The 25989-nt window shown below is 54.2% G+C and overlaps 1 protein-coding gene across 1 annotated transcript in view; it reads left to right on the top strand.

Moving 5' to 3' along the window:
- C2CD2 (C2 calcium dependent domain containing 2) overlaps positions 1 to 25989 on the top strand; it is a 55670-nt gene that overhangs the window by 17298 nt on the left and 12383 nt on the right. The window contains exons 3-13 of the mRNA XM_012749848.3: positions 6706 to 6825; positions 9626 to 9730; positions 10351 to 10473; positions 13890 to 14013; positions 15598 to 15706; positions 18046 to 18104; positions 20143 to 20267; positions 20754 to 20928; positions 22255 to 22368; positions 23597 to 23724; positions 25498 to 25807. Coding sequence (XP_012605302.2) covers positions 6706 to 6825; positions 9626 to 9730; positions 10351 to 10473; positions 13890 to 14013; positions 15598 to 15706; positions 18046 to 18104; positions 20143 to 20267; positions 20754 to 20928; positions 22255 to 22368; positions 23597 to 23724; positions 25498 to 25807 — 1492 coding nt within the window. The remainder of the gene's footprint in view (positions 1 to 6705; positions 6826 to 9625; positions 9731 to 10350; positions 10474 to 13889; positions 14014 to 15597; positions 15707 to 18045; positions 18105 to 20142; positions 20268 to 20753; positions 20929 to 22254; positions 22369 to 23596; positions 23725 to 25497; positions 25808 to 25989) is intronic.

Raw genomic sequence — 25989 nt, forward strand, 5'->3', positions numbered from 1 at the left:
CCCGGGCTGGCGTTGCCTGGCGTTGGGTCTTGCGCCTCCCTGCCGGCCCCTCACGGAGCAGCACTGGCTGTCACCGGCTGCGGTGTTCTTGCACTTTGTCCTACAACCCACGACGGCCCCTGTGCAGCAGAGGAATCACCTTCGCGAATGCCTGGTTCGTCGACAAAAGCCCTTCTGTATCAGCTACGCAGATAGCTGGGGTCTGGCAGAGCTTGGGGCGGTTGGCGTCACCTTGCAGGGACCAATGCTTGGTCCACACCCTGCCCGGCCTGGGCGGAGCGAGGAGGTTCCACACTTTTGACGCCAAATGTGTAGGCCTTTTTCACTCACACCAGCAGCCAGTTCCCCCACTCTCTGACGACAGCCGGGCGGCTTCCAGTTCCGTTCGGCTCTGACACTATCGACCTGGAGTCAGCACAGGCGTCGCAGGTTGAGGGTCCGGTCCCGCAAGACTGCCACGCTTCGGACACCTGTCACCAGTTCTAAGTCGCCACCAGTACTTCTGCCTGACGGGCCGTAAATCGAGGATTCCCACCATCCGTCCCGCCCCAGCCCGGGTTCAGTAATGTACTAGAATGGCCCAGCACAGAACCGGGGAAACAGTGTGCTTGCCATTACCGGTGTATTATGAAGGACACACCTGGGAACAGCCAGCTGGGCGCATAGGTACGGGAGGAAGGGGAGGGCAGGGAGCTTCATGCCTGCCCTGGGTGAGCACCCTCGCGGCACCCGGATGAGTTCACCGCCCTGGCAGCTCCCCGGACCTGTCATTTGGGGGTTTATGGAGGCGTCCTGCCGTGGGCACGTGGATTACGTCATTGGCTATTGGAGATCAGCTCAACCTCCAGCCTCCCTCCCCTCCCTGGAACCTCCCATCCTGCCCTGTCCTCTCTGGTGACCAGTCCCCATCCTGAAGCTATCCAGGGCCCCCAGCACCAGCCATCTCATTAGCATACAAGAGACACGCTTATCACTTGGGGTTCCCAGGCAGCTGTGTGCCAGGAACCTAGGACAGGGGCTGAACACACGTTGATCGCAGGTGGCTTCAGGGCTGTGGCATTTTCCCAAGGGGATTCTCCCGGTGCTGCCTCGCAGAGCACCTGCTCAGACCTGGGGTGGACGCATGCCCCTCTCGCAGCTCAGGGGGTGCAGGCCGGGCCGGGTGGCAGGACCAGCAGGGCTCCTGCCAGAGGCGTCGGGGGGGGGGGGGCCCACTCGGCACCAAGGCGCGGCCTTTGCCCTTTTCTCCAGGGGTGCCCTCTGCCTTCTCGGCTAGTCTGAACATGCACCGAACGCAGTCATTTCTCCCCTAGATGTTAATTACACTCTTATGCCAGAGCAGCAAGTTTCTACCTACGTTCTCTTTCCTCACGTCCTGGGAGAGGCTTGTTCCAGAATGTTTGACCCAGAAAAAGAAAACCTTTATCTCCATAGCTCGAGCTGCCTGAGAGTCGGCCCTGCCCCTGCAGGGGGGGCGGCCACAGCCCTGCCCGGCACGTGGCAGTTCCGAGGCCTCACGCCCACGTCCCTGGCAGTGCGGGGTTGGCGAGCGCCGCCCGCGTGGAGACTCGCTGGGGAAAAGATGGGGCGCGAATCAGGGTTTGGGGACTGTGCTATGACCTGGGCTTGTTTCGGGGGGCCTCCTTCCCTCGCAGAGCCCCTCGTGGGCAGGGCTGCGGGGGGAACCCTACCCGGCACCTGCTGCGTGGTGCCCCCATGGTGCCAGGTGTGGCCCCGGGCCCTGGGTAAAGGACTTGTGTTCACCTTCAGGAATGCTCATAGCACTCCTCTGCCAGAAGAGGTGCCATCCCGTGGTACAGGGGAGGAAACTGAGGCAGAGAGGCGGTCACTAGGCCCAGGCACGGAGCTAGCCGCTAGCAGAGGCGGACGCTGACCGACAGCCGGCCTCCAGAAACGGGCTGCAAGTGCCGTGCGCAGCAAACCGCGGTTAGTGTCCTGTTTTGCGCCACCATTGTTATTATTTCACTGGTGCTCCGATTCCCACCACTTCCCCACCGTACAAGAGACAGAGGACAGGGAAAGGAGAACGGCAGGGCGGGACCAGCCTTGGCTTATGTAAGACGGCAGCGGCACAGCGCAGGCCTGCGGGATCGCCCATGACCCGCGCCCAGGTTGCCTGCGGGGAGCCGGCGGCCGCGTGGGCGTGGGGGGCTTGCGGCGCGCTGGATCCCCGAGGCTGCCTGTGCACCTGTGCGTGCCGCGTGCGCCCTGCAAGCTCCGGCGCGTCCTCTGCCCCGCGCCGTGAGGGTGGCGTCGTTTAAAGTCATCCGTGTTTGTCTCTCTGGTTGCTCGGTGGACTTTTCTTTTTTCTGCGTTGCTCTGCATGACTTGAAATTCCAGGTAGCCCATTAACCTGGTATTTATGCTGGGATGCAGGTAGGTTTTGACACTGTTTCGGACTGGGGCATTTCGGAGGGCAGGTGGGAGGAGAGGTTCCGCCCTGGAGGCCTGCTGCTCTCTCAGCTCCCTCGTGGCTGTGGCCCCTCCATGGGAGAGGGGCCTCCTGCAAGGCCACCTGTTTGCACCTGTCTGTCTGAGTGACCCACGGCAGCCTGGCGCTGGCCTAGAGGAGACAGGGTGGAGAGACGGGGCGCACCGAGCTTTGCTTGGTTGCTCGGAATACAGAACCCGGCGTTAAGGGTCAGTGTGGCGGAGTGGCCTGGCCCAGGTGGCATGCATTAGTGGCCGGCCTGGAGAAGACCGACTCCTCCTCATTTTAAAGGAAATGCCTTGTATGTGCCTTTTAATACAGAGGCGAAGAAAGAGCAGCGCATTCGCAAACAGACTTCGAAGCTTCCTCATGGTGCACGGCCGGTGAACAGCCTCCCTGTGCAATTGAAAATATCCAATGAGAAACGAGTTGAGAGTGCTGCTGGGGGTGGGTTGGAGTCGAGAGCCCGGGGGGTCCGGGGTGCACCCCAGGACCGGGTGAGATGAGAGAGAACATCTACCCAGCGCCCTGGGGGTCGGCCGCCACCCTGTTTGCAACATTGGCCGCCTCAGTCCCTGCAGGAGTTCCTTATAAAAGCACACCTTCAGCCACACTTTTCAAATTAGCCGCCAAATAGTGTTGGCTCTTGTCAGCGTTCGGATAGTATTTAGCTCTAGTGGATGTTCCAGAGTAGGGGTGATATTTTCTATCCCGTTCGTACTGACTTACAGAACATTTACGGAGGGAGGCAGATCGCAGAGGCTGGCAGGCGTGACTGATTAGGGACCGGGCGATTAGCGTGCCGGGTCTTTTCGTTTCACTGTGGGGCTCCTTCCTCGGGTGTGCTACACAGGGTGATTAAAGTGAAAAACACGCAGTGGCGTAAAACCTGCAGATGCACTTTTCAGCTGCGTCGCTAGTTCCTTTGGAGACAGAAGTAATTAAATTATTTCCAGTTGTCTGGAGAGTCTTCCGAGAAGCAGGAGCTGAGGCAGCTGTGCAGAGAAGCTTAATGGAAAAGAAAGTGAAAGAGCGTGGGGAGATGTGGAGATAAGGGGACTTCCCTGTGGGCCACTGGCTGTGGCCAAACAAAGGAGCACAGTGCCCAGATAAGCGCAGTTTGCACAGGGACACTGTTTGCACAGGGACGTGCCTGTCTGAGGCTGCGGTCTGGGAGCCGAGAGGGCAGGGAAAAGGGGAATGAAGGGCTTGGCGCCTGCCCTGCCAGCGCAGGGTGTCAGGAAGCTGGTCCCAGCACCTCTGTCCCACCTGCCCACGCAGGCGTGTCGCGTGCTCCGCCCCTGCCACGTGCAGCCGCCCTCCCGAAACCCTTCTGGCTTATGCAGAGAGGGGAAGGCTGTTCCTTCGGAATGCAAAGTCCAGCCTCCTGTTGCTCGATGTTGAAATGGTTTATGAATTGAGAAATTCTTTGCTTGCTTTGGGGGAAAAAAGATGTCAGGAATCAGGCAGGCGGGTCGGCGGCTGGTGGTGGGAGGGAGCGTGTTCCTGTGGACGCAGGTCTCGGCCTGGCGGGCCCTGCTCTGGGGCCGGGGGAGGCGGTTCCCTCCCCTCCCCGGGGAAGCCCCCCCGCCCCCCGCAGCCGCTGCTAGATGTCGCTTCCATTTAACTCTGAAAACTCCAGTCCTGACAGCCGACTGTTTCAGAGGGAGACACTTAAATCCCAAGCAGTAGGAACTTAAAAGCTGGATTTTTAAGAACTTAAAAGCTGGGTGATTGGGTTTCTCTGAGGAGCTGACCGGGAAACTTCAGGGATTCTCCTGAGCTCGGTTGTGTTTGGGATAAGGACGCTCTAGGGTCGAACTCGGGGTCTCTGCCGGAAGGATCTGCTCAACTTGCATCCACCCGGTGACCCTGCCTACCCCGCCGGTCCAAGAAGGGGACCCCTCCCAGCCGGCCAGGGCCTTGCCACCGTGCATGAGTGCAGGGAATTTAATCCCCATTGTGGATAACACCTTAATACGCTAAAAGAAGATTACTTATTTTTAAAACCTCCTTTCCGTTTTGTTCTCGTCCATTTGGCAAATGGGGCATCATTATTCCCAGGGCGGGAGAGGCAGAAGGATTTGGCCCTAATGGGGTCCGAGGTGCCCCCCGTGGGCACAGTGGTGGTGTTTTGTTTGGCTGTATCAAAACCGTGAAGCAGGTTCAGACTGTCTTGTTCCTGAGCTTTTCCGGCTGAACTCAGGGGAGGCCAAGAAAGGGCTTTTCTGCTGGCCGGTTGTATTTAGGGGGCGGGGGGCTTGGGGGAGACCTCCAGGGTGTCACTGGGAAAAGATGTTGTGACCTGGAACTGTCCCGTTTAGTGATGGCACTTACTCTAGTGATGTGGCTTGCATGGTTGATTATGAGCTTTGGAGTCTTACGTTGTAGACGTTTTAAAGTCCTTATGTTGTATCATTTATTTACTTGCTTTTAATCAAGTGCTGGTGTCCTCTGTGTGTCAGAGAGTGGGGTGGTGGGAAAGTTTCCCTAGCGCTGGACGCAAAGAGAAGCCAAGTTCTTTTCTCGCTCGAGTCAAGGCACGCATTAAGCTGTTTTCTTGGTAAAATTCTGATGAGACCGGTGTAGAAGGTTCTAGAGAAATAACAGAAGCATGCCAAGTCATTGTCTTTTTTTTTTTTTTTTTTTTAAGCAGTAAAAGGCAGAGGCTGTTGAGGCCAAGGACAGAGCATTTTCTTGGTGTCATGTCATCGGCGTGTATAACTCATCTGGCATCAAAGTGTGTCGCTCCAAAAAGGATTGTTTATAGATTCATTTATTTTTAACACGGATAGAGGACATTTCTCATACAAACATCTTTTTGTTCCGACCCCTTGCCGGAACTCTGGAGGTGGCGGAAATATGTAACTAATCCCTGTGAATCAGTCTTTCGAAAGTGACGTCACAAGCATGGGTGAGAATAAGAGTTGTGCAGTTTGGTAGTTTTCAGTTGAGGTCTTTGATCGTGGACGTTAGAAGGCGACCCCGGCCAGGGCTCGGTGGTGCACAGGTTCTGCCTTTGTCCCTGTGGCGGGGATGGGGGAGGGGGTTGTGTGTGTGCGCACAGAGCCCGCAGAGCTGGGCGTGGGGCGTGGTTTAGGGGGGCAGCCAGTAGATGAAAAAGGAAAAGACAGTGTCCTGGCCCAGAACCGTGGCCAACGGCACACCCCGACAAAGTGACCGTTTTGACAATCTTGGTATTTTAGACTCTGATGAATCCACTAGAGAGTGAAAGAATTTTTCCCTTCCTTCCCAAGTGACTCCCTGCGGTGGGGGTTAGTGATTCCTGGGGAATGTGGAGGTCAGTCTGGCCTCACCCTCGGCCTCCTTATGACTGGGCTGTGGCCAAACACACTGGCCATCCATCTGCCGCACTCCCTCCGCCCGCCCGCCCCCTCCCTGCCTGCGCACACCTGGCACCTGCCTGGCCTGGTACCTGCCCGGCGCTGGGCGGGCTCGGCATTCTGCCGGGGGCGGCCGACCTCGCATTTCACATCTGCTCCTGTGGACAGTTCTGTGGCTGAAACTATGTATTTCTCTGTCTGATAGCTGTTATCTCTCTGTAGTATTTTATGACTATGTCAGGAATATTCTGTGGTTTATTCCTGATATAATGACTTGTCTATAGATTCTTGAATGAGCTCGCTTTATAATTCTGTTTTTGGTATGGCTGTGTAACTATAATTTTTTGATATTTTGTATATTCTTTGAATTGCTCCCACAGTTTTGAAAACCATGCTACATTAAAAATTACTTAGGTAGAAAAAATTTCTTGTGTTCTGGGTAAATTTTTAAATATTTTTTACTTGTAGCATCTATAATTTATGTTCTTTCGAAGACTCATTTTAGCAAGAGAAGATGGCAAATATCTTTTACTCTGTATGCCTGTGGAAATGTCTGGGGAATTTACAAATCAGCTGTTGTGGAGAAATAGAACAAAGCAGTAGTTAGAGGGGGAAAAAACCTTCATTATATATGGACAGAGCATACCTAGACTGGGGCAAGACAAAGTTTAGCTGTTCAGAAATCCATCAAAAACCAAAGCTTTGGAGTATTGTCTCTAGTTTTAAAACTATTACGTCATAGAAAAGAGGTGAGTCTGAACGTCTGTCCGTCCAGGTTTGACGTTCCGACTTACTGTCCTTGCTAACGTGTCAAGTCCAGATTATTTTGTTCAAAGAAATAAAGATGCCCGTGTGTGAGCCCTCCTTTCTCCTGCGCGCAGTTTCATCCTGTACCTGTCTGTCCTGCAGGTGGTGGTCTGTCGCGCAGTGGGCCAGGCCGCCCGGTTCTCGGTGAGCGCGGGGCCCGCCTCGGCCGTGGGCGGGGGCCGCCGGCTGTACCACGTGCGGCTGTCCCCCTTCCATCTGCAGGTAAAGTGGGTAGACTTTGCAAGTCCCGGGAAAAGGGTCCCCACAAACGTGTAGGGTAGGCATGGTGCGAGTTACATAGCTGTGACTATTCATGCTTTTATCAGTTACCGTTCATGGCATAACTTTCAAACTGTGAGATTCCATGTTGCATATGTAAGAAAAGTGTGATGACACACACACATTTTATACTTATATACGTGTGTGTGCGTGTGTATAATAAATCGAGAGGTTGGCCTTTCAGGCCTTTCAGGCCTTTACACAAGCCAGGGGTGCTGCCGACTGTTAGAACAAGGTAAGTGGCGTCTGAAACAAGGAGGGGGTTCTCCTTCCAGCTCAGCACGAGACTGAGAAGTCCGCAGCTTGGGAAAACAGCTGGAGCATTCTTCCTTTTAGTTTTGGAAAAAAGTTAACCTTAAAAGAACCCCTTATTATTTTTATAAGTTAAAAAAAAAGTAGTATTATCATTCCATTATTTTTTGATAACAACAGGCACATATAACATATAATTACATAAAATTTTATAGAGAGAGACTCACAGACCAATGATGATCAGGACAGACTTGGGGACGCTTTTGGACGCCCGATCAGGAGACCGCTGCACGTCTCTCGCAAGAAGCAAAACGTTCACCGTAGCTCTCATCCAGCCAGTGCTTAAAACTTGCAAGCTTCCGGGCCTGTTTCAAGGGTCACCGCCAATTCAACCCCGTGTTTCATCTCCTCTGTCCTGGAACTTGGCTCCTACTGGTGGGGGTGGTGAGCCCAAGTCATACGGAATTCTCAGTTACAAAGGAAGTTGACATTCCATATGCCTTTTTTTTTTTTTTTTTTACAAGGGCATAGTTTTAAATAACAGGGCCGGCAAGATTTTCTAGCTGCCTAAGTGGATTTTTTTCTGAGGTCCACCCCCAGCCCCCACCCCACCCCAGTAACACTCCCCTTCAGAGAACCGAGGAGGTTCAGAGCTGACATCCTGGGCTTGTGAGGCATTAATGCTCCCCTGCACCCCCAAATTCTTTGGGCACTGTGGTAGGACCCCACCTTCGGGGTCTGGGTCCTGTTTATCGCACACATTTGACGCACGCGTCACAACCGATGAGCCCAGACACAGACGGAAGAAATGCGGGTGTCTGAGGCTGCATTTATTGTATCAGAGCGGTGGTGCGGAGGAACGCACTGTATCTTTGATCTCCTAACACGCTTTGACACCAGTGTGTGGGTTACCTCTCCGGGCAGAGGCAGCTGCTGAGCGCTGGTAAATAATTGATGCTAAAGGCAGGAGGCAGTGCCGCCTCTGATGTTTGCAGACCAAAGCACAGACAGGTGCCGGCACCACCGTTCACTCAGCCATCTGCGGCAATGCAATTGAGGTGCACGTTTTCTAGAATTGCCTGAAGTCACAGGGCAAGGGAAGGCATGGTGGAAGTGGTTATGAAGTAGACATCATCTCTTTCCTCTTACCCAGCTTCTAGCGTGAGGCGGGCCTCCCTGGTGCTGAGACAGTCTAGAGTGTTCTTTCCTTCCCGAGCAAAATTGGAGGGAAGGGGGGGAGGGGCAGGGGTGGGGGGAGATATGCTGGACAGATTTTTGCTTTGGAAAGTGTGTCTGGCTGAAAAATAAAGGGTGCTCCTTCAGTTTGCTACGGCTGCTGAAACAAATTACCGGAAACTTAGCTCCAGACGGTGCAGGTGTAAGAGGTTCTTGTGCAGGAGGTCAGAGGTGTGGCGCAGGCTCCAGTCAGGGGCTTGTTAGGGCTGCCCCCCTTCCTGGAAGTCACGGGGCGGAGTCTGCCTCCCTGCTCACTCGGGGTTGCTGGTGGGATTCAGTCCGGCAGGGGGTGGGGACTGAGCCCCTGTTTTCTCACTGGCTGTTGGTGAGGACCACATTCAGCCCCTGGACGCAGCTCACTCCCCCACCCTCAAACCCAGCAGCCACGCTTTCAGCCCTAAGTCACATGGCCCTGGCCACTCTTCTGCCTTGGAGGACTCGTGTGAGTCCGTGAGGCTCACTCACATCTCCCCATCTCGAGACCCTGACCCTGCTCGCACCTGCCAAGGCCCCTTTGCTGCGTAAGGTCACTTAGTCACAGGTTCCAGGGGTAGGGGGTGGACATCTTCGGGGCCATCATTCTGCCGCCCACAGATGGGTACGCTTGGGTGGGGTGTTCTTGGAGACCGCGGCCAGTTACAGCGTGCCGTGTTCCGGGCTAGGGACAGTAAGAGTGCCGCCACGCTCTGTGCAGGTGTGCGGCAGGCGTGTGGGCGTGTGGGCTGGGGAGTCCACTCCCAGGACTGGGGCAAAGCATCCCGGGCCCCTCTCTCTCTCCTCTCGCCTTCCGGCCTTGGTGATGCTCCGAGAAGGAGAAATGCAAAGCACAGCAAACTACTTCTTTTAAAGAGACGGCCGAGTTTTAATGACATCTGGCCTTCCGCCACCAATGCTGAGTTTCCTGTCTGAGCAGTAGGTTGAGGCTGTGGAATGTGCTGGAAGAGGGAGGGTGGAGAGAGCCTGGGGTCTTCCTTTCCATTTTGAAAGCACGCAGTATGCCAAGGGGAAACCTAAGCAGTCGTCTATGGAAACAAATGAATAAATGAGCACGTACACATACACGCGTGTGCACACACACGTATGCACATGTACAGACACGCACTCACACGCGCACACAGACATGCCCGCACGTGAACACGTGCACACACTGTACACTCGCACGCACGTGCACACGCAGGCGGGCGGGTACACAAGGGCACATCGAGGCTCTGGTGGGTGGAGCAGCTCTCCTGTAACCTTTTATGTTTTTTAATAGTTGGAGCTCCACCTGCAAGAAAAGAGAGAGGACATCCAGGTCACGTGGTCCTTCATCAGCGTGCCGGAAATGGCCATTAAGGTGGAGCCCAAAGCACAGGGGGAGGTCAGTCCGTAAGTCTGTGTGGTTTTTCCGTCGGTGTGCGTGAGAGCGCGTGCGCACGGGCAGCCCGGCGGGGAGCTGAGGCTCTGCGCACCTCCCATGTGCCAGCCTCCTCCCGCAAGCTGCCCCCAGCCGCCCTCCCCAGGCTGACGTGGGCCTGGTGGGACGTGAGATGGGCTCCTGGCTTGACAGGGCGCTGTGGGGTGGGGGCTTTGATGGACTTAATCAGGGCTCTGGACCTGGGCTGCCCCTGGACTCGCCTGGCCACTTCTCAAACTCCGGAAGCCCCACCCCCACCCCAGTGCGATGTAATCGGCCGGAAAGATTTTAGCACTCGTGTGCAGCCGAGGGGATGAAACCGGGTCTGGCACCCACCGCGTCTGGCTGTCACACCCTGTCTCCACCGTGAAGGCGCGTCACTCGTAACTCAGGCTGAGGCCGAGTCCCCAGGCTGACTCCCAAGGGCAGGGCCTCCTTGCTTTCCACGGTTTTTATGAGGATGCCTCTAAAATCTGGGGGCGATTTCCTTCCTGTTTTGCGTGCTTTTAGGTGGCTGAGGAGGTGAGCTTGGGAGCGGGAAGGGGGCGTGTGACGTAGATTTGATGGCTCTCTCCTCTCCCCAGGACCAGGTGGCTGAGACAGGTGCGGTCTCCGACTCCCTCAAGGACATCCTGAAGCGCGCGGTCGGCTCCGCCTCCCCGTCGGTGGTGCTGAGCGCCCGGCCTGTGACTGTGACGGAAGCTCAGGTGAGCCCGTTCGGGGTCTGCTGCTTCTGAGCCCTGGCGGGGTCACGGGCGCCTCTCTGGGAGGATCCGTGTGCATTTCCATGTTCCGGTGGGAGAGCAGAGATTGCACAGATGCTGAAAGACGCTGACCAGGGTGTCGGGATAGAGCAGGGTCCTCACACTTTTTAAAAACAGGGCCAGTTCACTGTCCCTCAGACCGTTGGAGAGTGCACACTGCGGGCCCGGGACGAGTCGGCTGCTAAGCAGGACAGGCAGCGGCGGCAAAAACACCCGGCGGGCTGGATAAATGTGCTAGGTGGGCCGCATGTGGCCCTCGGGCCGTAGTTCGAGGACGCCTGGGATAGAGCCTCAGGTTTGCACTCGGGGCTCCAGAGCTCCACGTGGTGGAGGGGAGAGGTGCGGGGCCCCTGGGCAGAGTCCCACCCCGACCAGGCCCTGGCTCTCTGCTTTCGGTGGGCCCGAACTTGACTTTTCACGGTCTACTCAGAGCCTCGGACCTCACCCTTCCAGGACCGAGGTACCTGGGACGTGAAATTAGCCGTGAGGACCCTGCCCCAGCAGGGCAGGGCGCAGTGGATGGGCTGAGACGACTGAGTCCCGGCTGGGGCCAGCCTGCTGCCCGGCCCCGCCCTCAGCACCATCTGAAGCTTTATGTCCCATGGGTGGCGCGGAGCAGAGGAGGCTGCTCTCATCCTGGAGGCCACCTTTTCCATCCTGCCTGCCTCCCTCCCCGTCCTCGGCCATCTGCACCCCCTGACTGGGGTGGCGGGCGGCTGCTTCTCTGGTTAAATTCTGGTCCGGAGCTTTCGTCCTGGTGGGCAGTACATCACCAGCCCTCTGCTCAGCCACCAGCTGGTCCTTTCATCGTGACCGTGTGAAACAGGCACTCGCGGTCCTGGAAGTCTGTGGGCACTGATTTTTATGTGGCGTGATTTACCACCTAGTTCTTGGCGAAGCCAGTTTGAAAACGTAACTCTTAACGCAGTCCGCGTGGTGCCGACCCTTGGTCTCTGGCCTCATCAGGGCAGGTGTCACCAACTGTCGGCAGGCAGGGTCTGGAAACGTTGGTTCTTTGGACACACGTCAGCTCGTCACTGTGTTTTGTGCTGGGCTCTGGCACCTGGGGGGTCACGAGAATATAGGAAACCACTGTGACCCTCCGGATGTGTACAGTGCAGCAGAGTGGCAGTGGGCCGCGGTGGCAGTGGGCGGGGGCTGGGGGCTGGCGGGTGTCATGCAGGCTGCCCGGGGCTCCGGGCCCCGACGGGACTCAGCCACCCCAAAGACAGGGGGAGGCTGTGCTTCCCGGGCGGCGAGAGCAGAGTCTCAGCCCTGTCCCTTTTAGTAGTGCCGTCACCGTGGTTTATTTCAGATGGGAGTTGACGGTTCTGAAAATGACAATAAATTTTTAATGTCAAAATTGAGAAATGTCATAAAACGGTAGCATGTGTTTAGAATGCATGGATTTAAAAGATAAAAGGACCCAAACTATTATAAATCCAATAATGCTTTTAAATACATTTGTAGAGTTTGTTCATCAAAATAGCATAGGTAAGGCCGGGCGCTGTGGCTCACGCCTGTAATCCTAGCTCTTGGGAGGCCGAGGCGGGCAGATTGCTCAAGGTCAGGAGTTCAAAACCAGCCTGAGCAAGAGCGAGACCCCGTCTCTACTATAAATAGAAAGAAATCAATTGGCCAACTGATATATATATATAAAAAATTAGCCGGGCATGGTGGTGCATGCCTGTAGTCCCAGCTACTTGGGAGGCTGAGGCAGAAGGATCGCTCGAGCCCAGGAGTTTGAGGTTGCTGGTAGCTAGGCTGACGCCACAGCACTCACTCTAGCCTGGACAACAAAGCGAGACTCTGTCTCAAAAAAAAAAAAAAAAAAAAATAGCATAGGTAGTATTACAGTGGTCGGGGTTTTCCAGAGAAACAGAAACAATGTGTGTGTGCGTGTCTAAATGAATTTATTATAAGGAATCGACTTGTGCGAGCGTGAAGTTCTGACAAGGCTGGAAGTCCACAGCAGACAAGCTGGAGGCCCAGGAGGCCCGTGCCTTAACCCTAGTTCGAATCCGAAGGCCTGAGACCCAGAGGAGCCGATAGCGTGAGCCCCAGGCCTAGCCCGGCCGGCTCCGGACCCAGGAAGCACCGGCGTCTCCGAGCAAGGCGGAGGGCAGGGCAGGACCCAGACCCGGCTCAGGGCAGAGGCGGGAGCTCTTACCCGTCATTCGCAGGAGGGCAGCGTTTTGTTCCACTGAGGCCTTCGACTAATTGCGTGAGACCCCCTCCCCTCCACAGCAGGGAGGAAAGTCTGCCCTACTTAGCCTACTGGCTGCAGTGTTAATCTCACCCAGAACACCCTCCCAGATACATCCAGAATCATCCTTGACCAAATCACTGCGCACCCTGGGCCCATCACACGCACAGAACTGAAACAATGTTTCATCTCCTCCCTGGCATGTGGGTTGCTCTGGCCACAGTGCTCTCGTGCCTGGATTTTAGGGACTCTGCAGTGACCCCCCCAGCACTCCCAGCTCACATTGGGAAGCGCCTGCTCCAGAGCAGTGCTTCCTACACGGGGACCCCAGAACACTAGTGCTGCTGGAGGTGTTCGTAAGTGTCCCCCAAGGAGCACTCGGGTCAGATCGGAGCCAGGGCCTCTGCCTGCAGGGTTCTCGCTGCAGAGGGGCCTGCGCTGCGTCCCAGAAGCCCTCTGGGTTCCCCCACGCTCCCAGTGAAAGGCGCCCCTTTTACAAAACACTCGTGGCAGTGAGTGAGTTTTCCAGTTTGGAAAACACTGGTTTGAAGGTGGGCTTCTTGAAATTTGGGGGTACTCTCTTGTACCTGATGGGGGACATGTTGCGATGGCAGCTGGGGCCAGCTGTGCCTGCCTGCATGCCCTCATGTGTGCAATGCCAGGCGATGCTTAGGCCTCAGGTGGACGTCACACTCTGCCTGCAGGTGGAAACAGGTGCGGGCTGGTGGCCCTGGCTGCTTCTGCCTGGCCGTGTCCTGCTCAGGCCTAGTGGGCAGGGGGCACCTGCAGCCTGCAGAGGTCATCCTTGCGCTCTTAGCACCTGCGCTGGTCAGACAGCGTGCGCCCATGGCAACCCCGGCTCCCATTCTGCACCCACAGGGAGTTTTGGGGCCCTGCTCTGTGGCTGAATGCCTTGCTACTTGCGCTTGCTTTATTAGGGTAGAAAAGGCCCCCAGGCAGTGGAATGGTGAGGGCTCATCGGCTCCCTCCCTCCCCATAAGAAGGGGAAGTTGTTTGAGGGCAGACCCCAGGGCTCAGGCCCCTGTGCGGGTTTTATGTAGACCCCCTCTCCTCTCCTCGACAGAGGTTCAGCAGCCACCTCCTTGGTCCTTGGTCTCCCCATGGCCAGTCCTTTTTATCTCCTGTTTTGCAGAGTCTACAGCGGGCTCCATCTGCTGCTCAGGAATCCTGCCCTCCTAAGCCTCCGCGGGCTCACGAGCTCAAACTGCTGGTGAAGAACATCCGCGCCTCGCTGCTAAACGATCCTGGTGCTTCAGGTGGGCGGCGGCGGGAACCTGGCCTGTCTGTGCAAAGGGGCTGTCCCTGCACCCGGGCGAGCGGAGGGCTGCCTCGTGGCTCTCTCGGTGGCCCTGGGCTTCTCCTGTGGCAGCCTCCCGGGGGCCCGCAGCTGGGCCCTGCCTCTGTTTGAGCAGAGCGCTGGAAGAACCTAACGGTAGGACAAGATGGTTAAAAATCCACCTCTCCTTTTACACGTGGAAGGTGGTGGGAAGAAAGGCTTATGATTGGTTTGCCCTCTGTCTTTGGTCTGAAACGTTCCTGTCTTTCTTTTCCTTTTTATTTTTTTGACAATTGAACTCATAAATACAAGTTAAGCTCCCAGACCAGCATGCAGCTTCTGCTTTCCTGGAAGTGGGGGTGCAGGGTAGATGACTGATGGGGTGTCCTAGGCCGTCAGCTCACTGGGGACCCTGGAGCTGGGAGATGATGGCCACTGTCAGAGCCAGGACTAGAACAGACAGTGCAGAGCAGACAACCCTTTCTGGGTGATTCTGCATGGTTGCCGAGGCCCTAGACCCAGAGCCGCCAGGGACAGGACACTTCTTTACACCGTGACTCAGTTTTGCTAAGAGTAGGAAGTTCTTTTCGATCATCTGAGAATTTTAGAGGCGACTTACCTTTATTTGCAAGGGGTTTCTTCCAGTTCCAAAAGCACAGACAGGCCACATCTAACAACTGAGACCTTTGGCCATGCTACTCATGGATGATTTTTTTTGGTAAAAGCGCTCACATGTTGCCCTTTGAGCTTGTCCTGCCCAGAAGCTGAGAGCACAAGCTCCCTGGATTCCTTTGGCCAGGGCTAGGGTCCCAACTCCAGCACGTACCCGCTGTGAGACAGGGCCCTGTTCCTGCCTCTGCTAGGATGTCCCCCTGCTGTGTCCAAGTCTCCCCTTGCGGGCGATTGTGAAAGTAGGAGAATGTGAGCAGGGTACTTAACGCGGCCTGCGGCATGGTAAATGAGAACAGGTGCTATTGATTATGGATTGCACAGCATACCAGGGACCTCGTGCCACAGGGCTAAGCCTTGCCCCAAAGCAGAAATAGCTGTTCTCTAGTGAAAATGTCCATTATCTGCATCAGATACCCCCCGAAAGGCCTTTGACTGAGCTGCGGCGGGTATAATAGCACCTGCCTGTTGTAAGTAGGGAAGTGAGTCCCCTGTGAGGTAGCTCCAAATTTAGGAATCATCCCAAATTTAAGGTTAGGCTTTGGCAGCTGTCAGCCTTGTCTAAAAGTGGGGCCGTGTGTCTCTGCATGTAATAGTGCCACCTCCAGCGAGGGTCCCCCATCAGGGAGGCTGCACCTGAGGCCAGGGCTGATGGAGGGAATAGGGCACTTGGGGTCAGTCCAGGGCTGTTGACATCAAGTGCAGGAAAAAATTCCTTAACCCCTGTGAAGTTTTAAGAGTTAGTAAATGGCAAATGAAAGAAAGAATGCACTCTCAGAAGTAGGTAAGCCAAGAATTTAGTTATTTAATTTAGCCTTTCTTTTATATGCAAACAGTGTCTTGGTGCAATTGAAAAATATAAAAGCCAACGCGATGTCTCCTTGTTTGGTCGCAGGCGACACTAACACAGTGTGCGTAGCTCAGCTGAACGAGCCTGTTCAGAGGTTCTCCAGCGCCCCAGTGAAAGACACTACCAGCCTCACCTGGGAGGAAGAATTCACCTTGTGAGTACAGCCTGGGTTGTCCTAGGCCTGGTTTTCCACACCTGTGTCTGTTCACGACTGCCAGATCCTGAAATCATTTCGTAGCACTGTTTCTGCCAAAAAAAAGAATAAACAAAAACTAAAATGTGTCTTAAGCATCTTAAAGGTGGCTTTACGTCAGACGTGGATTTCCTTTTAAAGGAGGTTCCCTGGCACCAGTTTTATTCTCATGCCCCGTGGGCCAAGAGAGAACTGTCACTGGGTGTCCACTCGCCTTAGAGACGCATCCCACCCAGAGCAGAGTAGAAGGAAACTCCTGATTGGCACCAAAAGCTGACAAAGAGAATAGAAAAAGGGAAAAGTTTAGAGCCCTTATAAATAACGATGTAAGGTTCACAAGTAAAATATTATCAAACAGAATCTAGCAGCACAATAAAAATAAAACCAGTTGATTTGAGACCAGCCTAAGCAAGAACAAAGCCCCATTTATTTCTATAAAATATAGAAAAATTAGCTGGGCATGGTGGTGCACGCCTGTAGTCCCAGCTACTCGGGAGGCTAAGGCAGGAGGATCGCTTGAGCCCCCAGGAGTTTGAGGCTGCAGTGAGCTATGATGACGCTGCTGCCCTCCAGCCTGGGCAACAGAGCAAGACCCTGTCTCAAAAGTAAAACAAAATAAAATCAGTTGAGTTCATACCAGCAGTGAAGGATGGTTTAATGTAAAGGACTTAATTAATGAAATTCATTGTATCACTAGAGCAAAGGAAAGAATAAACTTATTATCTCTTTATATGCCCGAAAGACATTCAGTGGCATTTAATACCCATTCTTAATTTTTAATGTCTTAATTCTTAATTTTTAAAAACTTAATTAGAACAAAATTTATAGAAAGTTCTTTAATAAGATTTTTTTTTAAACAAATCACTGAAAATGGTAAATATCAGAAGCAATCCCACCAAAGTCAAGAGAAGGATGCTCATTATTTTGTTCTAGAAGTACTGGTTAATGCAATTAGATAAGGAAAAAAATGATATTCAAATACTGAAAATGAAAGGGCAAAACTAATCATTTAGAGATAATATTGTACTATTCAAGATATGGCCTATTCAAGTAAGTCAACTACAACTATAAGAAATAACAATGGATATGGGATAGAAGTCAATAATATTAGAAAAACTACTAGAAATATTAAATAATAATTCAATAAAGTAATAATAATTCAATAAAGTAGCTGACTAACAAAATGTTGAATTTAATTGCTATCTGCTGAGTGAAAAATAAATAATTAGAAAAAGTCATGGAAGAAAATGTCCTATATGTGTGTGTGTGTGTGTCTGTGTGTGTAAAGGGCTTTTATAAATCATTAATAAAAATGTGAACACTCCCTTATAAAACTGGGCAAAATTCCTAAACTGGAAATATAAAAGCCAGAACTATAGATGGCAGTAAACTTCTGAAAAGATGTTCAATCTCAGAAATAAGTAAAGCAATGCAAGCTTGAACGAAAGAGAGAGATCGTTTTTCACCCTGAAGGTTGGCAAAGACTAAGAGGGCAAGACAGGCAGTGGGGGTGTAAATTGGAGCAAATGTTACGGATGTCATCCATAGGTATACATTTAAAACCCTCAAATGCATGTGCCTTCGACTGGCAATTAAGTTTTCCTAAGGAAATAATCACACAGTGTGTGCAAAGATAAACCTGTATCTCAGCTTATTTATAGTCCTGAAATCCTGGGAGCCGCCAGTCCCTTATGAAGGGCTGGTTATTAATGGGTTGCCTAAGTAAAATCTCTCAAGGCGAAATAGCAGAATACTAGAGACCCATTAAAAGTGATGTTGCTCTGTAGTGACATGGAAAGACACCCAGGAAATCTTCAGTGGGAAAAATAGATTGTAGAGGAGAAGGGAGATAGGTCAGGCTCCTGGTTTTGTCTACAGATCATTATATAGCTGTGCTTTCAATATGCAACTGCTAGCCACGTGTGGCTCTTTAAAGTTAATGAGAAGTGAACAAGGTTCCTTTCAGTTGCTCAGTTTGCACTGGCCACAGCTTGTGCTCCTGGGGCTGCCTGGACGTTACCTGTCACCACCACAGGAGGTCCTGCCGGCTGCTCTGGAAGGCCGGTCCCCAGACGCTGGCAGCCCCAGACGCTGGCAGCCCCAGACGCTGGCAGCGACTGCTTCCAAATGGAGAGGCTGCAGATGATCTTTCCCTCTCTGCTTCTGCGTCTCTGTAGTTTATTAAATACCAACAGCTTTATTTCTCTCTGTAACCAGAAAAAAAAATAAATAACTATATTTTGAAGAAATAATAAAGCATTGTATTTATAAGGATTCACAGCCTTGTTCCCTTTCCACAGTGAGCTGAACGCCAAGTCGAAGGAGTTACACCTGCAGATTTCGGAGGCAGGCTCAGAAGGTGGGTGTTTTGAGCAGAGGGACAGAGGCCCAGCCTTGGGGAAGGTCATCCGGGGCCTGGGGGAGGGAGGGGGAACAGACCCCTCCCTTAAACTGCTCTGGGTTTTCCCCAGGGAATGTTTGGTGGAAAAGCAGTTTCAGTCATTTACAAGGTCATACATTTTGGGGAAATGTTCAACTTGGTTTTTCGGGTTTTTTTTTTTTTTTTTTTTTTTTTTAAGAACAAAAAAAGTTGCAAAATCTTTTATTCGACACTTCTTGGCTTAGAGAAGCAGTTCCGAACCCTCCTATCCTCAACAGACCTCCTTTTAAAAAAAAATTTTAGTTGTGTCAAAATACACGGAATATAAAATTTACCATCTTAGCCATTTTTAAGTATACATTTGAGGGGCATTAAGTGCTTTTGCACTGCTGTGCGGCCAGGCCATCGTCACCACCCTCCGCAGAACTTCCCGTCCCCATTCTACTTCCTGTCTGGGTGAATTTCGAGTGGCTTTTCCCTGTAAAGTAAGCCACAGCGGCTTAAGCGGGACTCACAATTTAGGTACAAGAAAGCAACAATTAGACGCAAAGTCACTAAAGTGAACGTGGACCTGTGTGTGTGCATGTATACAAGTCAGTAGTTTCAATATTATTAGATTTTTAAAAATCCCTGTAAACATATTAAAATTGGGATGGGGGTCCCTTGCCTGGCTTATCAAGCCACGAAATCAAAAGGTAGTTACTTCTCCTAACCAACTAGCTGTGTGCTAGTTTTTAGCAAGAATTCCGAGGCAATTCCCTTGATCCCAGGGTCATGAGATAACCGGGCTGCTCATGAGATAAGAACTGGGGAGAGGGGGAGGGGTGGGGCATTGTTTCCCTGGGGACAAGGCGACTTCTAATCCCGCCCTTGGGTCACCATTCCTGCTGCCCATCCAAATTTCATCCCAGCCCAGCCTGATGGAATCGATGACATTTCACACTTACAAAAATGATACGAAGAGCAACCATATAACCTTTACTCTGACTCATGCTTTTTTAACATTTGCCCCATTTCCTTTATTCTTTGTGCTCACCATTGGTCAGATACATTTCTCTCCCTCTCTCTCCCCCCTCCCCCCTTCTCCCTTCCCCCTTCCCCATCCCTTCCTCCCCCTCATGCTGTCTTTACACACACACACACACACACACACGCACACACACACAATTTGAGGGTAATTAGTGTGTCTTGGCCCTGTTTCCCTAAATTTGTTAGTATTTATTTCCTAAGAATAGTGATGTTCTCCTCCGTGTCCACGGTACAGCTGTCGGCTTCCTGAATTTACACTGATGCGATTCTTTCATCTACCTGCCCGGTGTTGTCACTGGACCCAGTGATTTCCTTCCCTGTCACTCCCGCACTGGGTCAGATACTGCCTCTGGCAGTCACATCATCCATTTAGCCTCCTTTGCCTTGCGACATTTATACAGCTTCCCTTGTCTTTCATGACATTGACTTTTTAAGAGTATTTTCAAGTTACAGAGATAAGGGAAACCCCCATCTATGACTTGGCCCTTCAGGCACCTGAGACCCTGGGAAGACCCACATCAGCATAATATAACCTGTTTCCTGGCCCATCAACGGGTCTATTGCCTGGCATCAGCATAACACTGAATCTGTTGCCTGGCGCATCAACATAATATTAACCTATTTGGTGACACTTCAACTAACCTACACCTGATACCCCACCCCTTGGACCACCCCAACTTAATAAAACTGGGAAAAATCGGGTAGACAGTGGGCGGCAAGGCCCCTCTGAGCCCGCCGGCGAAATAAACTTTGATTCTTCCACTCTCCGTGTGCCACTCAGTTTGTCCTCATAAACTTTGATTCTTCCACTCTCCGTGTGCCACTCGGTTTGTCCTCGGGACCACCCGCTGTAACACCTGCTGTCACAACAGGATGCATGTCAGGAGCGTGTGTGTGCTGGCTGTAGCGGTTCACAGTGACCTTCCCGCTGTCATGGAACCCCGTGGAAACATCAGCCGCACTTCTTGCTTGTCTCCCGTCTTTCTAGGTCTGTTGGCGGTGACGGCGGTTCCTTTGGACTTATTTAAGAAGCAGCCTTCTGGGCCACAGAGCTTTACGCTGACCAGCGGGCCCGTCCCCGGCAGCTCGGTGCTGGGTTCGGTCACGGCAGAGGTACGGCGACGTTCTCCCCGTGGCCGAGCTCCGGCTTGATCCGCTTGAGCTAAGAGCACCGTAGCTCGCGTCCGCCGGAGTCTGGCTCTGGCTTCCCCGTGAATTAGAAGCTCGCCTGAGAAGCCAGGCTGTTTCACGCCGTGCATTCCCGGCTCGGGTGGGACACCTCCTGCCCGAGGTTGGGTCGAGTCAGGTCGTCAGCTGTAGGAAGTAGCTGTCCACGAGGCCGCTCCATGGGCCCAGCCCAGACCGGCCTTTCGGCATTTCGTGGGGTTCTCCGGCTTTTATTCCATCGCCAAGTCGTGAGTTGGCTGTTGGAGCTCGCATCTCTCGGCTCTGTGTCAATCCTGGGAGAATCCAGATTAACTGGAAATGCTAGGCGACATTTAGGGAAGAGATCATTGGTTATTTCCAAAGAAGGCAGAGTTCCCTGCTCGGCAGCCTTTGCACTCGCTGCAGAGCAAGTAACGTTAGTCTTCTCTGCAGTTTTCTTACGTGGAACCCGGCGAACTGAGATCCTGGCAGGCCCCTGCCTCTGCTCCTGCGGCGAAGATAGAGAAGGACCGCACGGTGATGCCCTGTGGGACCATCGTCACCACTGTCACCGCCGTGAAGACCAAGCCTCGCTTCGACGTGGGCAGGGCGTCCCCGCCGGGCTCTGGTGAGGCTGTGGGGTGGGCACGGCGTCAGGACGCGCCGCGAGTGCCGGGGCTTGCTGAGGACATCCCGTGGCACAGGAGGAACGGGGGTCGGCAAGACCTGCGCTTAGTTGTTGTTGTTGGACGATTATCTTTCTCTTCCGTCCGGTAAACTCATGATTAGTTGAAACGGTGCTTCAACCTCATAGCGGAACCTAAAATCTAGACGTTATAAGCAGTTACGCTTTGACACAAGTGCAACCGAGCTACGGCAAGCACTCCGTTACGTTTGTGTGGGAACGGCGCGCTGCCTTAAAAACTCGGCATGCGTGGTCAGTGTACACTTTCCTATGTTAAAGATGATTTATTAGAAGGCTTGAGGCCGGGCGCGGTGGCTCACGCCTGTAATCCTAGCACTCTGGGAGGCTGAGGCTAGAGGATCGCTCAAGGTCAGGAGTTCAAGACCAGCCTGAGCAAGAGCGAGACATCGTCTCTACTAAATATAGAAAGAAATTAATTGGCCAACTAAAATATATAGAAAGGCTGGGCGTGGTGGCTCACGCCTGTAATCCTAGCACTCTGGGAGGCCAAGGCGGGTGGATTGCTTGAGGTCAGGAGTTCAAAACCAGCCTGAGCAAGAGCGAGACCCCGTCTCTACTCTAAATAGAAAGAAATTAATTGGCCAACTAATATATATATATATATAAATTAGCTGGGCATGGTGGCATATGCCTGTAGTCCCAGCTACTCGGGAGGCTGAGGCAGCAGGATTGCTTGAGCCCAGGAGTTTGAGGTTTTGCTGTGAGCTAGGCTGACGCCACGGCACTCTAGCCCCAGCAACAGAGTGAGACTTTGTCTCAGAAAAACAAACAAACAAAAAAAACTACATAAATAAATAAATAAATAGAAGGCTTGACATGATGTCACTTAGATCCAGCTGAGTTCCACACCTGTCCCCACAGGTACAGCCTCTTAGACAACTTGTATGATTTATCATTTTTTTTTTCAATTTTTGCTGTGTTTCTGCTTGTGCAAAAGCAATGTCTTCCTGGAGCAGATCACTCGGCAGGGTGCAGGAATGCACAGTAGCGAGGGAAATTCAGGCTTCATTGAAATGTTTCTGCAATTGTATTTAAGCCTGGGCACCCAGCACCACTCTTGCCTCTGCTCACCGCACCCCGCCACCCCGCCACCCCCCCTAAGAAAGAATAAGAGAGGCTGTTGGGCCTTAAGGTTTCCGCAAACCTTGCCTCTGCCCGCTGCCCTCACTGCGGCTGCCGAGAGAGGCGCCATGGCCCTCCATGGCGACAGTGAGGCGGCCCTGGGTGACCGGGGTCTCTCCCCGGCAGAGTCTCCCGCGAGGACGCCCGTCAAGGTGAAGGTGGTCGAGAAGGACATCTCCGTCCAGGCCATCGCCTGCCATGGCGCCCCCGTCAGCAAGACGCTGTCTTCTTCAGACACAGGTAACGCGCCCGCCCACCTGTCCTCCGCTTAGCGCCCGTGGGGACTTGGGAGCTGTTCTCCCAGCCCCAGCCGCCTTCACCTGCCGAGAAGCAGACACCTCCTTTTCAGAGTCTGGGAAGAGTGGTGGTGTTTTGGCTTGTTTCTGAGCAGTGAGTGCGGGAGGCGGAGGGGGAAGGAGGGAGATCCAAAGTGATGGGAGCCAGCAGTGGCGCTCACGTCCCTGCTCAGTCTCGGGGCGTCAGCACAGCAAGCACGAGTCCCAGCTGAGGCTTGCTTCCTTCGCTGCACACAGTTTCTGAACACTCTTGTTTTCTCTCGTTCGGCACCCTTGTTACGTCACCATCACGTGAGCAGGACTCGGGAACGTAATCTTCACATCCACTTCATCTTCCCCACTGTCTGCCTAAGCCTGTTCAGTGGGAGTGCTGTCCCCCCAGCTCTGGTTGCAAATTCCCCGTTTTTGTGGCCACTTTCGGGTAACAGACCTCTTTAAAGACAGCCTCACTACTAACCTCTCTTTAAATCACATGGCAGTCTCATTCGGGGGGCTGACTTCCAGCCGCCAGAGGCAGGGCAGGTGGGCGCGTCCTCCTTGCTCATCTCTCCCCGTTGACAGAGCCCACTGAGGTCCCAGTGGAGCAAGAAGTGGGGGCGGGCAGCGGGTTGCAGGGCGGTCCTAAGATGGTTTTCTAGTCTCTCAGTCTGGTGGAGCGTAAATGGCCTCTTCCCGCACAGGTGTTTCATAGTTTTGGGACACTGTCCTGCCACGGGCAGCTTCCTGGACACAGACAGGCCCTGCCCCTCCTCTGGCCGCCACTCCCTGTGGTCCTCCCCAGCCTTCCCCCCTCGGTGCAACCCCTCACCTCATACTGCAAGGACTTTGCCTGGGCAGGACCCCTTTTTAAAAGACCCCCGGCTGACGTTCCACTCAGGGCTCCTCATCCGGTCTGTGGCCAGGGCAGCTGGCCCCCGGGGGTCCCTCTCCGCAGCACAGCCGGGAGCCCAGCTGCACCCACACACGCACCTGCGCTTCCTGCCGCCGTCCGCAGTGCTGAGTGGCCGCTTCAGGGACTGTCCAGCCTGCAAAGCCTGAGCTATTTATACTCTAGCTCTTTCTGGAAAACGCTTGCTAACCACTGCTTGTGGGCCGTCTCCACCATCCCTGGAAGTGCCCGCGGAGGTGCTTAGTTCTCGCCAGCGGGCTCAATGCTGCCTTCTCTCCGGCAGAGCTGTTGGTGTTGAACGGCTCGGACCCCGTGGCTGAAGTGGCCATCCGACAGCTCAGCGAGTCCTCCAAGCTGAAGCTCAAGTCTCCGCGGAAGAAGAGCACCATTATCATATCAGGGATCTCCAAGGTGCCGTCCCAGCGTGGGGAGGGGGGCTGGGTCTGTCAGGGACCGGCTAGAGGTCAGCCCGATCACGCGGTCAGCAGCCATGGGGTTGCCAGAAGTTTCCGTTTACAAACGTCAAATCCCGATCCTCACCCGGCAAGGGAGTGAGGCATGGAGTTTTGTTTATGCAGTTCTTCCTGCTTGTGAAGGAAACCTGCAAGTTTCTCATTGTGACGCTGAGGCTGCTGAGGCTGGGGAATGGTTTCAAGAGAAACTACTGAAAGTGAGGGAGGTGGTGTGACAGCCCCGTTGCCGCGACCCTGCCCCCCACCTTGCTGTCCCCACAGGGGTTTCTCATGCTCCAGGTTGCACATTTCCGGAGCACTTTGATTTTTTGCAGTGCGTGTTTATTTTTTTTGCACTCAGAGGGCAGGGAGGAGTGCCGTGTCCTCCGTGGACACCCCGGCTGTGTCCCTTCTCCGGCTGTGGCATGCCTGCTCAGCGCAGGGTCTGCTCAGCGCAGGGCTGGGTGTGAGGCCGACCCGCCCAGTCTGGGGGAGGTCACTCTTAGGCTGGGCGCCAGGCACAGGCCTGCGCTCTCCCTCCACTTTTCCAAAAGAACAAGTGGGAGGAGGGTGGGGGGTTTGGGTTTGGAGCAGGAGGGGATGAGGAGGAAGCAGTGTGAGCTTGCAGGGTGGACGGGCCACTGCGAGGTCCCCAGGAGAGTGGGCAGGCCGGCGGTGTGAAGACCAGACCCTCGGCCACTGGGATCGGGCCCAGAACCGGGCCGGGAAGGGGCTGAAGAGGAGTCACCCGTGTCACTGTTGTACTAGGGGGCAGGTGGCCTTGCTCCACGTCCCCACGGCGCCAGCCCACAGTGGCCGTGAGCACGTCTCCGGTGGCAGCCAGCAGGGCCCACGGGGCGCAGTGGCTTTCTTCCGTCCCGGGGGAGCGAGTGAGGGCGTGAGGGCCAGACCCACGGTCCTCCCTGTACTTTCTCTGGGGTTTTATTTTAGAATCATCAGGAGCTCTTGGAACTTACCCTTTAAAGTTCTTAATCCACTGCGGTTAGTATTGATATCTTTATCAGTGCCAGATCGTGCCATCTCGAGGCCGTGGGCGCTCTGCAAGCCAGCATAGAGGCAGAAAAGCGCCCCTGTCCGTTGTCACTACGCAAACTCCCCATGTAACTGCCTCCCAGGCCGAGGACAGCGTGACCACCTCCCCAAGGAGCCCGCCGTACGCCCTCCCGGTCCTTCCCCGCACCCGGGGAACCACCGTCCCCATCTCAACCCCACAGATGCATTTGGCACCTAAATGTTTGGCACACAGTTATGATTCTTAAGAAGACACAAAGTGTATACTGATGAATTTCTACTTGCAGGTAACATGAAATTACCTGCACATAATTTCTACTTGCAGGGTCACAGGTTAAGAGACATGCTAAGTTTCAAACGCCCACGCTCACTTCCTTCGCCCCTGTCTTGCTGTGGGCTGCTTAGGAGGAAGCGCTCACTCTGGAGTCTCACGTGCTACCCACCCTGCTCGGGGGTGGGGCAGGCCGTTCGCTGCTCCCCGACCCCTATGGCCGGGGCTCGGGGCCAGGCCCCTCGCTGCTGGGCGGCCCTGAGCGGCTGTAAGCAGAGACCGGCCCTCGCCCCTGGCCGTGTGAGCAGCTGCCTCGCGTGCCGTGGACCCGGCTTTTCAGGTCCCCAGACCCCCCTGCTCCCACGCACCCCTCTCCTCTTCCCCTGCGCCGACTTCTTCCTTCGCCTGACGGTGCGTTTTGCCCTGCAGACCTCACTCTCTCAGGACCACGCCGCCGCCCTGATGCAGGACTACGCGGCCTCCATGGATGGCGCCACGCAGGAGGACGCCTCGCCCCCCCCAGACTCGTCCTCGGCCTGCGCCCCACCGGAGGAGGACCTGCCAGCCCAGGCGCCCCCTGACCCCGCGCCCCAGGAAAATGACCTGGACGCCTGGGACCTGGAGAAGGAGGCCCCGGCGGCCGCGTGGGGCGGCCCAGCCCTGCTGGAGCCCGACGGGGACGAGCTGTCGGAGAGCTCCCTGAGCGTCTCGGAGCCGGGCGCCACCAAAAAGCGTAAAGGTACCTGCTCCCTAGTGCCCCCCGCACCCCCTGCTTGGCGGCTTCGCTCTCCTGCTGGATTACAGGTGGAAGTTTAGTTCTCATCGTCTGCTTCCTTTCCCTTTGTCCTCCACAAACTCCATCCCGACCTCACTCCCGTCCAGAAGCACCCTGGGCTGGATGCTTGAGCCATTTAGCGCCCA

Source organism: Microcebus murinus, chromosome 1 (genome assembly GCF_040939455.1).
Source record: "Microcebus murinus isolate Inina chromosome 1, M.murinus_Inina_mat1.0, whole genome shotgun sequence".
Lineage (NCBI taxonomy): Eukaryota > Metazoa > Chordata > Mammalia > Primates > Cheirogaleidae > Microcebus > Microcebus murinus.